General features: G+C 41.5%; 2 protein-coding genes across 14 annotated transcripts in view; one reads left to right on the top strand and one right to left on the bottom strand.

Annotated features, from left to right (window-relative positions):
* Positions 1-5,128, top strand: part of LOC147146359 (multiple PDZ domain protein-like) — a 52,060-nt gene extending 46,932 nt beyond the window's left edge. For 8 of the 13 annotated variants that reach the window (XM_086033665.1, XM_086033660.1, XM_086033662.1 and 5 more), the window contains 9 exons: positions 475-622; positions 706-777; positions 942-1,065; positions 1,192-1,238; positions 1,428-1,550; positions 1,854-1,958; positions 2,632-2,726; positions 2,868-2,991; positions 4,239-5,128. In XM_086033665.1, coding sequence (XP_085889791.1) covers positions 475-622; positions 706-777; positions 942-1,065; positions 1,192-1,238; positions 1,428-1,550; positions 1,854-1,958; positions 2,632-2,726; positions 2,868-2,991; positions 4,239-4,385 — 985 coding nt within the window. In that variant the 3' untranslated portion in view covers positions 4,386-5,128. The remainder of the gene's footprint in view (positions 1-474; positions 623-705; positions 778-941; positions 1,066-1,191; positions 1,239-1,427; positions 1,551-1,853; positions 1,959-2,631; positions 2,727-2,867; positions 2,992-4,238) is intronic. The other 5 variants (XM_086033656.1, XM_086033667.1, XM_086033666.1 and 2 more) reach the window with 3 other exon arrangements.
* Positions 5,129-7,727: 2,599 nt separating this feature from the next.
* On the bottom strand, positions 7,728-15,745 carry tyrp1b (tyrosinase-related protein 1b). Its single transcript, XM_086033886.1, has 9 exons — positions 15,602-15,745; positions 14,383-14,741; positions 13,383-13,491; positions 12,765-12,978; positions 12,067-12,271; positions 10,297-10,464; positions 9,291-9,470; positions 8,121-8,267; positions 7,728-8,046 (listed from the first exon to the last, which is right to left on the bottom strand). Exons 1-9 carry the CDS (start codon positions 15,613-15,615, stop codon positions 7,841-7,843), a joined length of 1,602 nt encoding a protein of 533 aa, XP_085890012.1. The 5' UTR covers positions 15,616-15,745; the 3' UTR covers positions 7,728-7,840.
* Positions 15,746-15,971: the final 226 nt, after the last annotated feature.

The following is a 15,971-nucleotide window of genomic DNA, read 5'->3' as shown; positions in this document are numbered from 1 at the left end:
ACACGAACCCTGAGCATTTTTGTCTTTATAAAGGTAGATATTGATCTGGATTGTGCAAATGTAAATATTGTCTCGCACCGATTTTTATGTTTTTGAAGTTATTTTACAAACAGCAATGTCGAAGTCCGACGAATACCTCTCCTACGTGAATCCTGAGCATTTTTGTCTTAATAAAAGTAGATATTGATCTGGATTTTGCTGATGTACCTAATATTGTGCCTGCTAGCATGCCATGCATGCCCACAAAATGTATCAGGACATAATGAAATCACACAGGTGCAGCATCCTCTAATAACCATAACAGAGGGAGAGGCAGTTCATAATCACACTGCATCCTCTGGATAAATTAATTTAGACGAATGCACATTTTTTATGGTTCTTCAAGTACCGTAAATGTGACGTTATGCAAAACAGCTTTCAGGTCGCATCGTGTGATCTCTTTGCGCAGCTTTGACCTCTGTTTTCTTCCAACAGTAATGACACCGGCATCTTTGTGTCAGACATCATCAAAGGAGGCGTAACGGATTTGGATGGCAGGTTGTCGCTAGGTGACCAGATTCTGTCAATCAACGGGGAGGACATCCGTGCAGAGTCACAAGACCTTGCGGAGAGACTTCTGCAGGTAAGGCAGATTTCAACTTGCGCACGTGTTTACCTCGGTTTCAAAACGACACTTTTTGTGGGTTCCTCACTTTCATGTAACAGAAATGCAATGGCGTGTTTCACCTGGAGGTGGCTCGTTTTAAAGCCCGACTGCAGTACCCAGACCGGAACCAGGTAAACTGTTTGCATGCCCAACTTTCTGAATCTTATTGAAAAAAACCTATTTTGTGTTATTAAATCATGGAATTATTCAGAATTAACTTTGTAATTTGAAATATGCCTGCAGTTTACACATTATCCTCATGCAATATTTTAACAATGTCACTTTGTGAATGTAGGAGTACTTTAAGTTGTGTTTTATCCAGAGTGAAGACTCAGACGGTTCCACCCTGACACCGCCAAGCGGCTCCAATGCTTCTGCCGGCCAACAGAGGGCGACAGAACACAGAACAGGGAGCCACGGTGAGTACTCGGATATCCTATTTGCCATGATAAATGACAATGATACCTGTCGACTAAAAATGATTTTGAGAAGGTTAGGTAATGAAGAAAGAGCACAATGATAACGTCGCTCACTTTCTGCCCCAGCAGCATTTGAAGACTACCCTGACTACAGAAAAGTAGTTATTAAAAAGGTTAGTGACTCTTTGAATACTCTTTGAATATTTGCAAGTGCTTCATAGTGTACAAGAGAAACTTTAGACACTTTAGAAAGTATATGAGTGTAGTGGAGTCAATAATCAGCTCAATGAAATGAGCCCAACATCCGCATAACGTGCGTGTGTGCGTGCGTGCGTGTGCGTGTGCGTGTGGCATCATCACAGGGTCCACGTGACTCCCTAGGCATCACTTTAGCAGGCGGAGTGGGCAGTCCCCATGGCAACGTACCTCTTTTTATTGCAACCATGGATACCATTGGATCAGCTGCCAAAACACAGCAATTAAAGGTGTGTGTGCGCGTGCGCCTGAGTGTGTGTTTAAACTACTGTATACAGCAGGGAAAGACATCTGTCATTTCCATCAAATCATGAGGACTCATCTGCCAACTTTATTCCTCACAAGACGTGCTACTCATGCATATTTATCAAATTATTGACCAATATTTCAAGCGACACTGGACGTGTTCACAGATGACAAATTGTTTGAAGTGTTTGAAGAAGTTAGAAGTTTCAAGTCATTGAAATGTTCTTATAAAAACGGGAGGGTACATTTTTTTTTTTTTTTTTTTTTGTATACTGTCTTCCCGTCAGCTAGGAGACAGGATCCTCAGTATAAATGACGTATCCATGGAGGGTATGACTCACATCCAGGCTGGAGCCTTGCTTAAGAATGCCATCGGCGCTGTCACCCTGCAGGTAACGTCACAGTTTACTGTGCCACAATGTAACCAACATGATAACCTATATTTACTGAAAATAGAATCGAATAGCTCCATAAGGCTTGCATTTGACAGTGTGTACTGTAGACCTTTCCCAGTCGCGGCTAACTAGATGAATCATGTTCCCTTGATTGCATGTGGTCTTGAATTATTACTGTTCTCGAGCAGCGGGAATAATTGCTGAAAATTGCGACTTATGTAGGTCACAAGGACATATAATCATTTACAAATCAAAGTGATGCAAACAGTCGAAAGACCGTATTCTCCAGACTATAAATCGCATAAGTCGCACCAGCCCCAAAAATAATCAGGTAGAAAAAAAACATAAATAAGTCGCATTGGAGTATAAGTCGCGGGTACTTTATTTTCCAAAATACTAGATCAAAAACAGGCATTTTATCTTGGGAGGCAAGTCATAAGATTAATAAAAGAACAGGCTGAATAGGCATAAGATATACTAACACAATGAAGGTTATTCAGCTACATGAAAAACAATCATGAACAGAAAAAGGTGTCGAGTGTTAATGTAACATAATAAACAGTTTATACGTAACTATAGCTTAATGAACAAAACAAGTTTACCTTTACTTTAATTCATAACTTGAAATCTCCCTAATAAATGTGTAAACGTTTTTGTGTATGTACTGTAGGTGGCAGCTGGACGCTGCCCCCATGAGCCCAGGGGTGTACATGAGCGACCATCAGGCCAGCCTAGTAGCCTGCCGTGCTTTCACAACAACCTCTGGTATGAAGTTTTAGCCTGTAGTGTACTTCACGCCTTTGTAGGGTAATTAGTACCCTATTTTTGAGTAAGCAGTTGTAGTGAGTAGAGCAATTATATATCAGTGGTTTAGAGAAAATTGTGTTTTACATTGTGTGCTCACAGCACTCGGATGTACAAGACTGTCAGTCTGGATCGAGGCACTTCAGGCCTGGGCTTCAGCATCGTGGGAGGTTTTGGAAGCCCACATGGAGACCTGCCCATCTACATCAAAACTATCTTTAACAAGGTCGATCTCTCGGGGGGATGGGTTGCTAGTGGTAGTTTGTCGATTCCATCCAAAAAAAAAAAAAAAAAAAAAGTTTAGTTTGTTGAAGTTGGTAGTCGGAAACGCTAACGGAAGCCTGTTTAAAATGATAGTCGTACCAGCGTATAGGCTATTTGGTCTGGCGGGACAAAATGGAGATAAACGGGCCGCTAATTTTTGGTAAAATGCCCGCCACTGTGTATGTATATATATATATATATATATGCACTGATGGGACATGAAACATGCAAGGTGTCCTGGTTACCAGTTTTAAACTCACAGCCGAACAAAAGTGTCCCAGGAAGTATGAGTTCCTCAATAATGACAATTTTGTTTTCTCAATTTACTTGCAAATGTACTTACTCAGTGTAAAATCTGTGCCTGTTTAATTGAACACAAAGCTGATGTAGTCACAGGAATCCATGACTTATTCTGATGTATGTTTGGCCACAAGTGGAGACACAGGTTTATTATACCATCTGCCACTGATTAACAGAGCAATTGATTGCTCTGCCTGTCGATATATGTCAGTGGTATAGATAGACACACCAGCATATATTATTAATTAACAAATGTGTATGTCATAGCACTCTTGTCGGTAATTATTTAATTGGCTTGTTTTTTTTTTTTTAATTAAGTCGAAGTCAACCCTAAAAATGTCTTTACAACAATTTGTTCTATGCAGCCCCACTAGTCTAAACTAGTGGATTGATATTGTGCTTGTGGAATATGAGATAAGTAGTAAAATCCATTTTTTCACTTGCTGTCGGCTGAAAATGACACCACAGTTGCTCAGGGCTCAGGTAACAACCAATCACAGCTCACCTGTTTTCTGAAGCTGAGTCACGATTGGTCGTTACTTGAGCCCTTAGCAACTGTGATGTCATTTTCAGTCGACAGAAAGTGGCAAGATGGCCTACGGCTGGTGATGAGATGGCTAAAAACAGGTAGGTTTTGCTACTTATAGTTGAAATCAACCCAAAAATATTTTTTTCAAGAATAAGTTCCAAGCAGGCCCACTAGTTGAAACACGGCATTCCGATTAATATTGCGTTTGCGGAATATGAGTTAAGCAGCCAAATCCACCCCTTTTTAGCCATCTCAGGGGGCGGCCATTTTGTCACTTCAGTCGACTGAAAATTGTTGCAACCCTGCATTTCGTCATACTTGTGGACGCAGTTTGTAGCTTGACCACTATGAGGCATCATCCCCATTATTGTGCTCTACAGGGGGCGGCCATCGACGATGGGAGACTGAAACGAGGGGATCAAATCATTGCGGTGAATGGACACTGTCTGGAGGGGGTGACGCACGCTGAAGCTGTTGACCTCCTCAAGAAGACCAAAGGGACTGTGGTTCTCACTGTTCTCTCATGAGTTGGACCAGCAAAGGCCACATGTAGAACCGCCTCACACACACACACTCAGATACTGTCGGTTCTAATCTTGAAAAGGGAGGTCATTTGAATTACTCTGAATGAACTACCTCTTTAGCTTCTAGCACAGCCTGGATATTTTTGAATGTACTCCATAGCTACAATGTAAATGTTCTAATGATATATAAAATTATATCATAATTCGAAAAACACCCTGTTTTATGTTATGAATATTTGGGGGGGGGGGGGGGTGAAAAAGCAAATTGCATTTTACTATGAAAACAACGCTCAAACGATCTTCAATTTAAGAGCCCTCTTAGTTTTGGTTGATGTCCAACGCAATAATGGCTGAACTCTCGAATGTGATTTCCCTTCATCTGAAATATGCCAAGTGCTTTTGCCAATCTTTTGTATGGCATCAAGGTGTGATCAGAATAAATATGTTATGTATTATTTAATGATGACAATGGAAAATCAGTAACACTAACACCTCCGATGAAACACAGCTGGAGTATGAATGGTGTTTTATTGCTAATTTCGTTTTGTTCAGTTCGATTGCATTATGTGTATGATTTTGGAACCATGCCCATGATGAGTGATTGTTTTCTAATGACTGTATTGATGTTCTTATTTTCTGTAACTTACTGCATTTCATGAATGTTCTAGACACACACTTTTGGGAGTTATACAACAACAAAATATGCTGTAAGTGTTCTTAATAAATGATCATTTGTTAGTAAATTACATCATCTGTTCCATGCCTTTGTGTGGAGGGAAACAGCCTTTGTTTAGGATTTTCAATGGCAGTGGTGAACAATTGCTCATGGCTTTTTTTTGTTTTTTGTTTCTTTGTTTGCCCTCATACGAGAAGAATAGCGTCGAAACATTACATCATGGGTATTTTGAAGTTTCAATGTCAAATACGTAACGAATATTTGTTTTCAATGTTATATAGTCTCCAAACTAGGTTGCCACAAAGTTGGTTGAAAGTGGAGTGAAGTCCTTACAAATGAGCTATTACCACACACTTATAGTTTTTTAAAGGTCAACATTTCATGGTAAAAGAAAAAAAAAAAAGGGTCAAATTTGATGCAAATAACAGGTACCATTCAAAAGTTTGGACACGTGTTCTTATGCCACTCAATGAGAAAATATGTATTAGGACAAACACTATAGATCATACTGTAAGTGGAGTTCATTTCAATTTTTCATGCTTTCATCAGAAGGCCTTTTTAGTGCCACATTAAAGAGTGTGTGATGGCAACTCTTGTCACTTTGACTGCAGCAGCCTCAACTTTAAACAGATGTTTACAAGAACAAGTCAGAGAAATACAAAAAGGCCAAGCGAACCTGGGCAGTATTTTATTATTCTTATTTTAATTGCACCGAACTTTGCATTTAATTACCGGAGTCGCTGGTGACAACTTGACATGCAATCCATTTGCACACAAATGTCTCATTTACGAAGTAGGAAGCACCGAGGGAGATCCTGTCTGGGGCTCTCTGCATTCATCAACACCATCTGCTCGCCTCGGCAGTTTTATTGAAAGACAGCCATGACAGTCTGCTTCATCCCTCTCCACATGAACAATTGACTATGAAGAGCCTTTTAAAGTGAATGAATGCCAACATGCTTTATGCATTTAAATGTGGTATAATTTGCTGCATTTGAATGACTGTCAAGGCCAAAATTGGGAACGGATACTGTATGCATGAAGTATCGCATGCACTTTTGATTATGTTCCGTCATGTCCATCCAAATGTTTCTTCTCAATCATTAGGCAACTATTTACAAGGGATAGATGGGGAATTTGACGAAAAACCTCATTAAATCAGTCATAAAATGTGAAGGTGCTACAATAAAATCAATTGTGAGCTCTTGGAATAAAATAGAGGTTAATACCTTGACCCAGACACACACAATTCGCGTTTGACTTCTGTATATGGACAATGTTTATTAACTATTCTAACATACAAGAAAACACTACCATATAGCAAGCCCAAATAAATGAAGAAAAAATAAGAAAACAAATATCGAAATTAACTGGGAGGAAAGGAAAATTAAATTTGCTGAAGTTCACATGATGAGCGAAGAGGGGAAGGACCTTTACTCATTTGCAGATGGAAGAACAACCAAAAAAAAAAGGAAAAATAGAAGAAGGCTGCTGGGAGCGGGACCGAGCTTTGTTGGGTTCTCAGATGACCCGACCGGCCGCGGTGCGGGGTCGGAGGTCCGAACGGGACAGAACCGGCGTGCTGCCTCTGCACAAGGGCCGGAGTCGGGCGCGTCTGCCACGTGTGTGGGGACGAGGCGAAGTCAATTATCACCAATTTAACGTCTTAATTTAAAGCAACACTGTGTCATATGTCAGTTCTTGTTGATTATGGCGGCGCCATGTGGACAAAAGCGGTAGTGTTTTGACAAAAGTCAACCACATTTCCCATGCGTGCCAGCGCGTTGTGTCGTGAAATCCTGAGCTCTCGCTGGCCTGCAATTTAAACTGAATTACATTTCTATTTCCAGTGGCTGTGTGAAAGATGAATAGCGATGAGGTAATGAATCAAATTTTGTTTAATCAATACAATAGCGAAAGGAGGAAGTGAGTATGCCGTAAAGCAATTCAGGACATTTGTATTTTTTTTTTGTGTGCCAGGGTTGCTCCCATCCTCCTCAAAGTTGCTTAGGGCCAGTAAAAACGATATAGACCCCCCCAGGGCATGACAAAATTCCCATTCAACTACTTGTAATTCAATGTTTCATCAAAAGAGTTGTGAAAAAAATTGTATTAAGGTCCAATTCTTGCACAGTGCTGCTTTAAATATGTGACGCACACTCCAAAACATAATGCTATTACTAATGCGCTATGGCCACAACCACAAGAGGGCAGTGTATGTGCTCTTTTCTAAATGAAACTGGCTGTGCTTCTACAAGACTCATCCGTTACAGCTAAATACTATCTAAATGCTCTGATTTGCCTCAGGGCTCAGACGAGCAATTTGGCGCCTGCAGCTATATGTGTTATTCAATTAAGGCCTGTGTTCACAGCCCAGTACATCACATTACTTAAGTGTGAGGTGTCATTTAGGCACCATGCAGTTATTTTACTTCACAGTACACTAATTTAAAGGCAATACATTTGTAACATACCGTACACCTTCAAATATGACAGTGTTCACCCAGAAGTGGAAAAAGTACGGGGAAAGGGGGAATCGACCCAAAAATGTTCTTTACAAGAAAATGCTCTATGCAGCACCACTAGTTTAAACACGGCATTCTGATTAATATTGTGTTAACACCCCATCCACCACCTTCCAGGGCATAGTAAAACAATGACACAGACAATTGAAATTAAGTTAGGTTTATAACTCAGTGACACTTTATTAAAAGACATTGTGGGGCTTTCTTAAAAAAAAAAATGCTTAAACATGTGAGGGCCTCTTCGTAAAGGCGTTGATTTAGACAACAGATTGTGATTTATCCAACCTCCGGTCATCCTCGGAGTATCTCCGGAAGGTTTCCCCCAGCAACGGCTCCAAGGCCTCAGCCGAGCGGTATGATCGAGCTCGCACCGCGCAGGCGATGACTCCGCCCACCACTGCTACGACCAGCACCGCCGCAACGATGGCGATGGTGATGATCTCAGACAGTGTGTAGGCGCGAACTGTGGTGAGACAAAAGGTCAAGGTGGGGCGTTCACTGGATTGTCAAGTGCCTGCATGTTTGTGTGTATCCCACCTGGCCACTGGACCTCGTAGGAGTAGCCCAAGTTTTGAGGGGCGGGCACAAACATCTCTGCGTTTGTGACAGGAGGCCAAAAAGGAACCATGTTGAACTGACGGTTGTGTCCAATCGGCGCATTCTCCTCAGGATAGACTATGTCACCTTTGGGAAAAAATAAAAGAATTAATTCATCCAATTGTTCTTTCTAGGACAGGCAGGCAGACTCAAGGGCTACTTAAATATACATATATATATATATATATATATATATATATATATATATATATATATTTTTTTTTTTTTTTAATTTTTTTTTTTTCTTCCAGTGAATATTAATAGTGAACTCAATCCATTGACTCTTTTTTCATTACTTTCTTTTATATTTTATTTGATTTTGGGGGGGAATTTAAGTCTCTATTAGGCCATTGCAAACCACCCCGCCACACACACTTTTTAAGTGCAAAATGTAGACTAAATACCGAGCTGCTGGATATAGCTGTCTAATTTTCATGGTCTCGGTTTTAGTAAAAGAAATTTCTCCTAAAAAAAAAAAAAAAAAAAAAAAATTGACATTTTTTTTTGACTGGTCCGACTTAGAAGGAGGAAAACTTGCAAGAATACGTGCCAAAGTAGTATGGTAAAACTGTAATACATTAAGTTATGGTCACAAATGAAATAGAAAAAAAATAATCGGATGATTTCCATAGGTAACTCTTGATTAATCACAAATGAATCACAGAGTTTGAATCTAATCAAGATAAAAAATGAATTATATATATAATAGAAAAAAATTATGTTATATCTTCCGGTAGGGTCACTGATGGTGTAGTGGTACACACGCCTGAGTTGTGCGCGGGCAGCGTGGGATCGGTTTCCACTCTGTGACGTTGTCTGTGTGTCCCCTGCGACTGGCTGGCGAGCAGTTCAGGGTTTAGTCTGCTTTTCGCCCATTGTCAGCCGGAATAGGCTCCAGCACCTCCCCGCGACCGTGTACAGGATAAGCGGTTATCTTCCGGTAAGTAATTTTAGATGGAGAAAAAGGCTAAATGAATGGAACGAATATTTGACGCTTGGCAATGTAAATGCTCGGTGGGCCGGATAAAAAATACAAAGTGGTCTGTATCTGCCCCCAGGCCATACTTTTCCTAACCCTTTTCTAGTATGAAACGCTGGATTGAATATTACCTGGTTGGTGCCTACTGAGCCATTCATCAAAGATGGCATCGGTGAAAGTGTGCAGCAGGACGAAGATGGGATCGTTAGGGGAGAGGTGAGTCTGACCGCCTGTGCCGTTGAGGAAAAGGTGGGCCAGGTTGTGGAGACTGCGGATCACCGGATCATACATCCCCTGGGGAGCACTGTAGCCTTAAAAAAAAAGGGGGTGGGGGGGGGGGGGAAGAAAAGCCTTTCAAATGAAGAAAACTATGAAGTGACTTCCAGAAGGTTCTTCACTTTTACTGTGTCAGGCTTTTTGGAAAGGGTTTTTTCCTACTCCCCCTCTGCTTGTTCCAAAATCAAGCACTGATGCCAGTGTGAACATTAAGTCAACCTGAACCAATGGCACACTCAATAAAATGCTGTGTTGAATGTACTCAATTTTATTTCATCAAGTGGTTGCACAAAAATAACATTTTTTTTTAGGTAGACTATACATCTACTTACAGATGATATTACGTTGAGCAACCACTTGACAAAAATAAAAAAAAAGTCAATTCAACTAAAACGTTGTTTCAGTGTACAGTACAGAATGCACCGTTGATCATTCTTTAATTTAGTCTGGACCAGAAAAACAAACAAGTGTGAACACAGCATTACTGTGCGTGTCTATGTGTATCCTTCCGTGATGGATTGTGGGAATTTCAAACTGGGTCCGAAAGTGGTCTTTAATTAATTTAGTGCATCATGTTTAGCCTTGAAACAATAATGATGTGATCCCCTTCTACTCTTACAGATTTTTAAGGTCAAGTATGAAACCACTGGAAGACAATTCTATCCTTTTTTATATATATAATTGAAGTCTTCTCTGGCATTCTATTTCTGACCTTTATGCTCAATAAGTACATGACTCTTGCCTTTAAATATTACTTTCGTGGCGCATGTTTTATGTATCTGAACGTCGCAATGCAAATGAAGTTCACTGTGCTCCACTCGGAGGCTCGGCAAGAAGCGATCGTGCCGCATCGCCGCACACCTTCGATGGAGTTCCTGAAGCTCTCGGAGGAGGTGGAGTAGTAAGGGGGCGTGTCAAAGGTGTTGAGCTGCAGACAATCCAACACGTCCTGGGGCTCGGGCAACCTCTGCACCATTGGCCGTGCCACATTGCCCGCCGGGTTCCTCCTGATGGGGCTGGTCTCGGTGTCTGCGAAGTGTAGAACCCAAGGTCAGAGTTAGCGTTTCCACTGGTGTGCTAACAAGCACAGCGCAAAAGAAAAAAGATGACTACCGTCTAGCTCCAAGCAATAATTGTATTCAAGGATTTTTACAAGGGAGGCACTCAAACTGCGGTTCAGATCCAGGTCAGTTGTCCCAATGGAAATGGAGAGGAAGGGGATGTGATGAGTTATGTTGTATTATTCAACAACTCTCTAATTCTATGTGGGAGAGTAGACTAGTTTGATCAGTCTTTAACTTGACAGCATGGTAATTGTTCACTAAATTCCAACAACAGTGAGTGGGAGCTGTGTGAAGTCTCTTTGCAAGGATGACCTCCTTCTTGTAACCCCCCCCCCCCTCTGTTCTTCCCCTCCATCACACACACAGGGGTGCAATCAGTCGGCTACATAACAAAGTTGTCGGTGTGAAGATGATTCCCACAGATCAAAGTCTGCCAGATTCCCGTCTCTGACAAGCACACACAGAAACGAGACAGCCCCCTGTAACCCAGTTAAGGAGAAGTTGCTTGTCGATGCGGGAAATACCGAGCCTGTCGTGATTCTCCAAAGGGATTAACCTGACACATAAATACTCACGCCTCAGCCACTCGCGCCTCCGAATCCCTCCAATTTTCCTGTACACATTTGCCATCCAACTGAAAGAACCAATTACGGTTATGTTGAAAGTGGATTGACGGTAAGAATTATTCCACAATACAATTCAAAGTTGTATTTTAAAACTGGGAGCCCGGTGGTGATTTGAGGCTTTTAAATCTGGTGCCGGTGTGAGGCTAGCTCCAATCCAAGCAAATCTGATCACCAAAATCTGGTTTATTTCAGTGTCTCACACAATCGCCCGTATTATAGTCTCTAATGCCTCAAACTATTCCGAATGACTGCTTGCAAACAAAGTGTGATGTGTGCCTGAATTGATTCAAATGGTGAACTTTAAAGTTTCTGTGCCTCTTGCAGGTGGTCCTTCATCCAGGTTATGGTAATCTACAAATCCGACCCTGAGAGATTGGGCGGGGAGCTCGGGTCATTCAGAAGAGATTCCTTGGAGAGACAGGAGTCAGCAAAGTTGGTTCTATGTTTCCCGGATGCTGTGCTGGGGAGGTGTTCCGGGCGTGTCCCAAATGGGACGAGACCTTAGGGCAGTATTAAGACACGCTAGAGGGACTACAGTATGTCTCATAGCTGGCCTGGGTACACCTCTGTGGTTTCCAGGGATGGGAAAGTTTGGGCATTCCTGCTTAGACTGCAACTCCTGCGACCCGAATAAGCAAAGGAAAAAGTTGGAGGATGATGTATTTTCCTAAATTCGGGTCCCGGAGAGAACTAACTTGGGATTTGAGCTGCAAACTTTGGGAAACCCCGGCAAAGACTAACTTAACAAATTGAGTTTCTGACAGACGGTAGCAATTGTGAGCAATTTCAAACACAGCACAGCAGCTAGGGGGTAATATTTATAGCAGCTTGTGTCATACATGCTCTATTTATGAGGCGGATGCCCTCATTTTGCTTGCACCAACACAACTCCCTTACATGCTGAGATATCGCAAGCTAGCGAGCGAGAGACTGTTTCTTACTGTTGCAGATGGTGCCAAACGTGTCGTAGTCTTCCACGCTCTCGCAGACCACCCTCCACTGGGAGAACACCGAGTTGGGGCTGATGGAGTTCATGTCGAAGGAGCTCCTGGCTCCCAAGAGGTCGTCCGTGCAGATGTCGCAATCGCTGCCTCCGATGGCAAAGTTCCAATAGGGCAGTGCAAAGGACGAATCACCCAGCATGTCCTGGGTAATGTATGCAAAATGTAGACAGAAGCCTATAATAGTCTGATATTAGGCCCTAATCCAGGTTAGTAGGTAATTTCAACGATGGAATCAAATCTCTTTCTCGGTCTTTCGTACTATATGCTCAGCGGCTGCATTATTACATGCCCTTTCCCAATCTTATGAGACCAAAACAAGAGCTGTGTAAAAACGTAATAAAGATGGTAATGTTCAATTTTGATTGTCACTGTATATTTGTAATTGCGATTTCAATTTGCACATGTGCTTTTTTTAGATCAACAATTGGGGAATCCCCTGTGGCAAATACATTTTGGTTATCTATGACCATGTGTCGGTACTTGTGTTTGTAAATGTAAAATTTTTGATGCGACTCGTGTATTATATCTCATTTGATCCCATTAGATCGATCATTCTAATGTTGCGGTATTATTACCATCCTCTCTCACATATTTTGACTTTCTCTTCTCATGTATTCCGTCTGCAGTCTACCCACTTGCATATCTCTTTCCAGTTGCAGTAGATGAAAGCGATGCCAGGTGACAAAACCGGGGCCCTCGTGGGAAAAGTCGACTCCTCCGAAGCTGGCCTGGCCTGGGCCCAGGAAGGTCTTACTGACAGAGTAGTAATGACTCCACACAAAGTAGTTGTAAATAGTGATGTTCTCAAACTGAGGCGTGTTGCCATCCGGCCCGAATATCTCCTGGTAGCTAAAAATGAGAAAAGCAGTAGGAATGGCAAGTCAGTTTTCCTCTCCAACAACTTCCTTGGATATATTGTTTGGGGCTTTATTATGGTTTTGGTCGTCGCTCAGTGGAGTCTATAAATACATTTTTTTTTTAATCCCCACTGTAGCTGCCAATGAGACATCAAGTGTTAAAAGCCTTTCTGGGTATAGCAGAAAGTCACTTTTGACAAGGAGGTCAAAAGGTTTGCACTTAGCGCACTCGAGAACAGCTTCAAATATTTATGTACTGTTGCTCACAAAATTATTTTACCTGCGGCTTTGTATAGATAAATCTTTTCAGAACAATCTGTTGTTTTCCCCACGATGAAGAATGATGACTTCATTCATGTGTTATGAAAATATAATGAGGTGCATAAGCAAAAATACCGTCTTGTGCAGATGACAAGGTCGGGGTGGATCGTCGTCTTTGCTTGGTCCAGAGCGTTGATAAAGGCTCGCTTCTCAGTTGCGCTCATTTGCATTAAATTTCTCCTCACTGTAGAAATGGTAATGGAGGACAGTGGAGAGTAACATGAAAGAAGAGGAACGATTATTATTTATTATTCGATACGGCTATTCCCTTGCCACGTTTACTGTTTACATTCGCTTGCTTGTTTTCTGATGAAAGACACGATCTCATCAAGTGCGCGATGGGAAATTATCCAGTTTCACATTCAAATGAATTATTTACCACAAATAGCATGTCTTTGGTCAACTGTCTATACCAGCCATGTATAGTGACGGGCAGAATGATTGCTTGCTCTTCCACAAGATGTGACATTTTGGTTATGTGGTTCGCAGTGAAAATAATTGCTGCTTTGTCTCAAAAGTGTCAACATTTTTTTTTTTTTTCAAATCAGCAGCACAAATATTTTAAGGTACACATAAAGCTAACTTTCATCAAAATGTGGTGTTTTTCGCCAGTGACAACCACCTAAAGACGCCATCTACTGTAAAATCCCGTGAATTACACTTTATTCTATATATTTATTAATACGTGTATCACAGCCTTTTATTGTTTTTTATTTATTGTATTGTTTGTAAAGTGCTTTGTTACAGCTCTAGCTGTTATGAAATGCTCTATATAAATACAATTGTATTGTATTTTATTGTACTCTGATAATAAAGAATACCAGCAAATCGGCCGACCGTATTATACACAAGTACGGAGAGAAAAAAAACGCTTTTTAATGAAGGATGATTTGGTTGGAGTGGGGTTATTCTACATCGGTATTCACCGGATTTGATGGTTGTTTTTTAGAAATAAAAAAAGTGGCACTGATTTATTCATGTGGATGACACACCCAGTGATGAATTGGGGCACTTTGCCTTAACTTTAGGAGGAAATGCATTACGTATACATCTAAAATGTTCTTCTTTCTCTTACCCACAGAGATCCTCTGGTCACAGTTTGGTCCAGTCAGTCCATGTCGACATCGTCCACAGTTGTAGCCGCTGAAATTCCCGTTACACTGACAAGAGCGGTTGAAGAATCGCAGAGGCCACCTCTCTCGATCATCGCGCCCCGCATAGGGGTACTGGGGTCCATGGCGCCGGTTGTCTGCCGCAATGGACACACACTGACCCCGTCCCGTGCTGGAGCCACACTCATCCCCCGCTTGGCCTGACAGGGAGGGGCAGCACTGGCCTGTGCGAAGCCCCTCTGGGGTGACGCACTCCCGAGGGAATTGGGCCGCGATCATCGTGACGCTCAAGATCGCCACCAGGAGACTGGCTGTCCAAATGCTTTGACGGGTGAGAGAAAAGACTCATTATGCCGTTGTGATGGGAAACAATGTTTAAACCGGAAAGGCATTAAGTAGATTGCAGATCTCTACCAAGGTTGAACTGTTAACAAAAGTGGGGAAAAAAAATATTCCGTATATCCAGGGAAGTCGTTTCTGCCGCCAGCAGGTATGAGCGAAGGGCCAAAATTGTCAACAATAACAGCAAGCCTGAATCCATAATGTGATAAATGGACGATGGTGTAAGATCACAAGACTGTCTTTTTTTTTTTTAAAGTAACTGATCCTTTCTATAGCATTTGCACAAACAATGTATGGGTTCTTTTTTGAAATTCCACACACCAGTTGTCCTGTGTTTTTTTGTATACAGCTGTAATGCTGGAAAGAAACAGAATAAAGCCTTGGATAGCATTTTTAAGGGCCATTCATCTGTTTAAAGATTACCACTATGTTGTTATAAATTTCAGAGGGATATACGCTGCAATGAAGGCACTTAAAGCCACTCAGCCTTCATTTCAGTTCAACGCTGCTAAATTCCGTGGCAAGAGATTGTTGTCGCTATTCTGAAACTTCCTACTGCAGGCAGTTTGAGCCATTATACATAATTCAAGGGGCAATTAGCTTCCAACTCTCACAAGATCAGAAGCACTTATAAAGGTTGGAAATTATGATTTTTTTTTTTTTATTCAGTGGATCTTTGATAAGAAATGAGTAAGCATCTATCGCAATTGGCTACACTGTACATAATGAGAGAAAACATTCGGGAAAATAATGAAAGGAATAGAGAACTAAATAATGTAATGCCAAATTTAGAGATTACTGTGTTATGATGATATTTTATCCTGCTTTTCCCCCCCTTACCTTTGAGTGTGCATCGTGTTCCTCTTGATATGACCAACTGTAGCCCCCAAAGAATTAGTTCATCTCGCTACTTTGTCTTAAATAGCTGGGGAGCGCATGACTCAAGTATTAGCACAACACCACCCTCCTCACCCAGGCCCTTTGTCTCACACACACACACACACACACATGCGCACACACCGGATACAAATGGATGAGCAGAAAAGGCTTGAATCTTGTGATCATAATTTTGGAGCAGAATGTTTATTTACTTTTTTTATCAGTCAGATCATTTGTAAGAATACGTCTTCTTGTCCGTGGAGTCGAACAATTGGGGATCCAATCATACAAAATCTACTCAGGGGTCAGGGGTCACCAACATTTTTGAAAG

Source organism: Filicampus tigris, chromosome 6 (assembly GCF_054856515.1).
Source record: "Filicampus tigris isolate MCC_2025a chromosome 6, RoL_Ftig_1.0, whole genome shotgun sequence".
Classification (NCBI taxonomy): Eukaryota; Metazoa; Chordata; class Actinopteri; order Syngnathiformes; family Syngnathidae; genus Filicampus; species Filicampus tigris.
The sequence above is the reverse complement of the archived record's forward strand: the minus strand, read 5'-3'. Positions and strand labels throughout refer to the sequence as shown.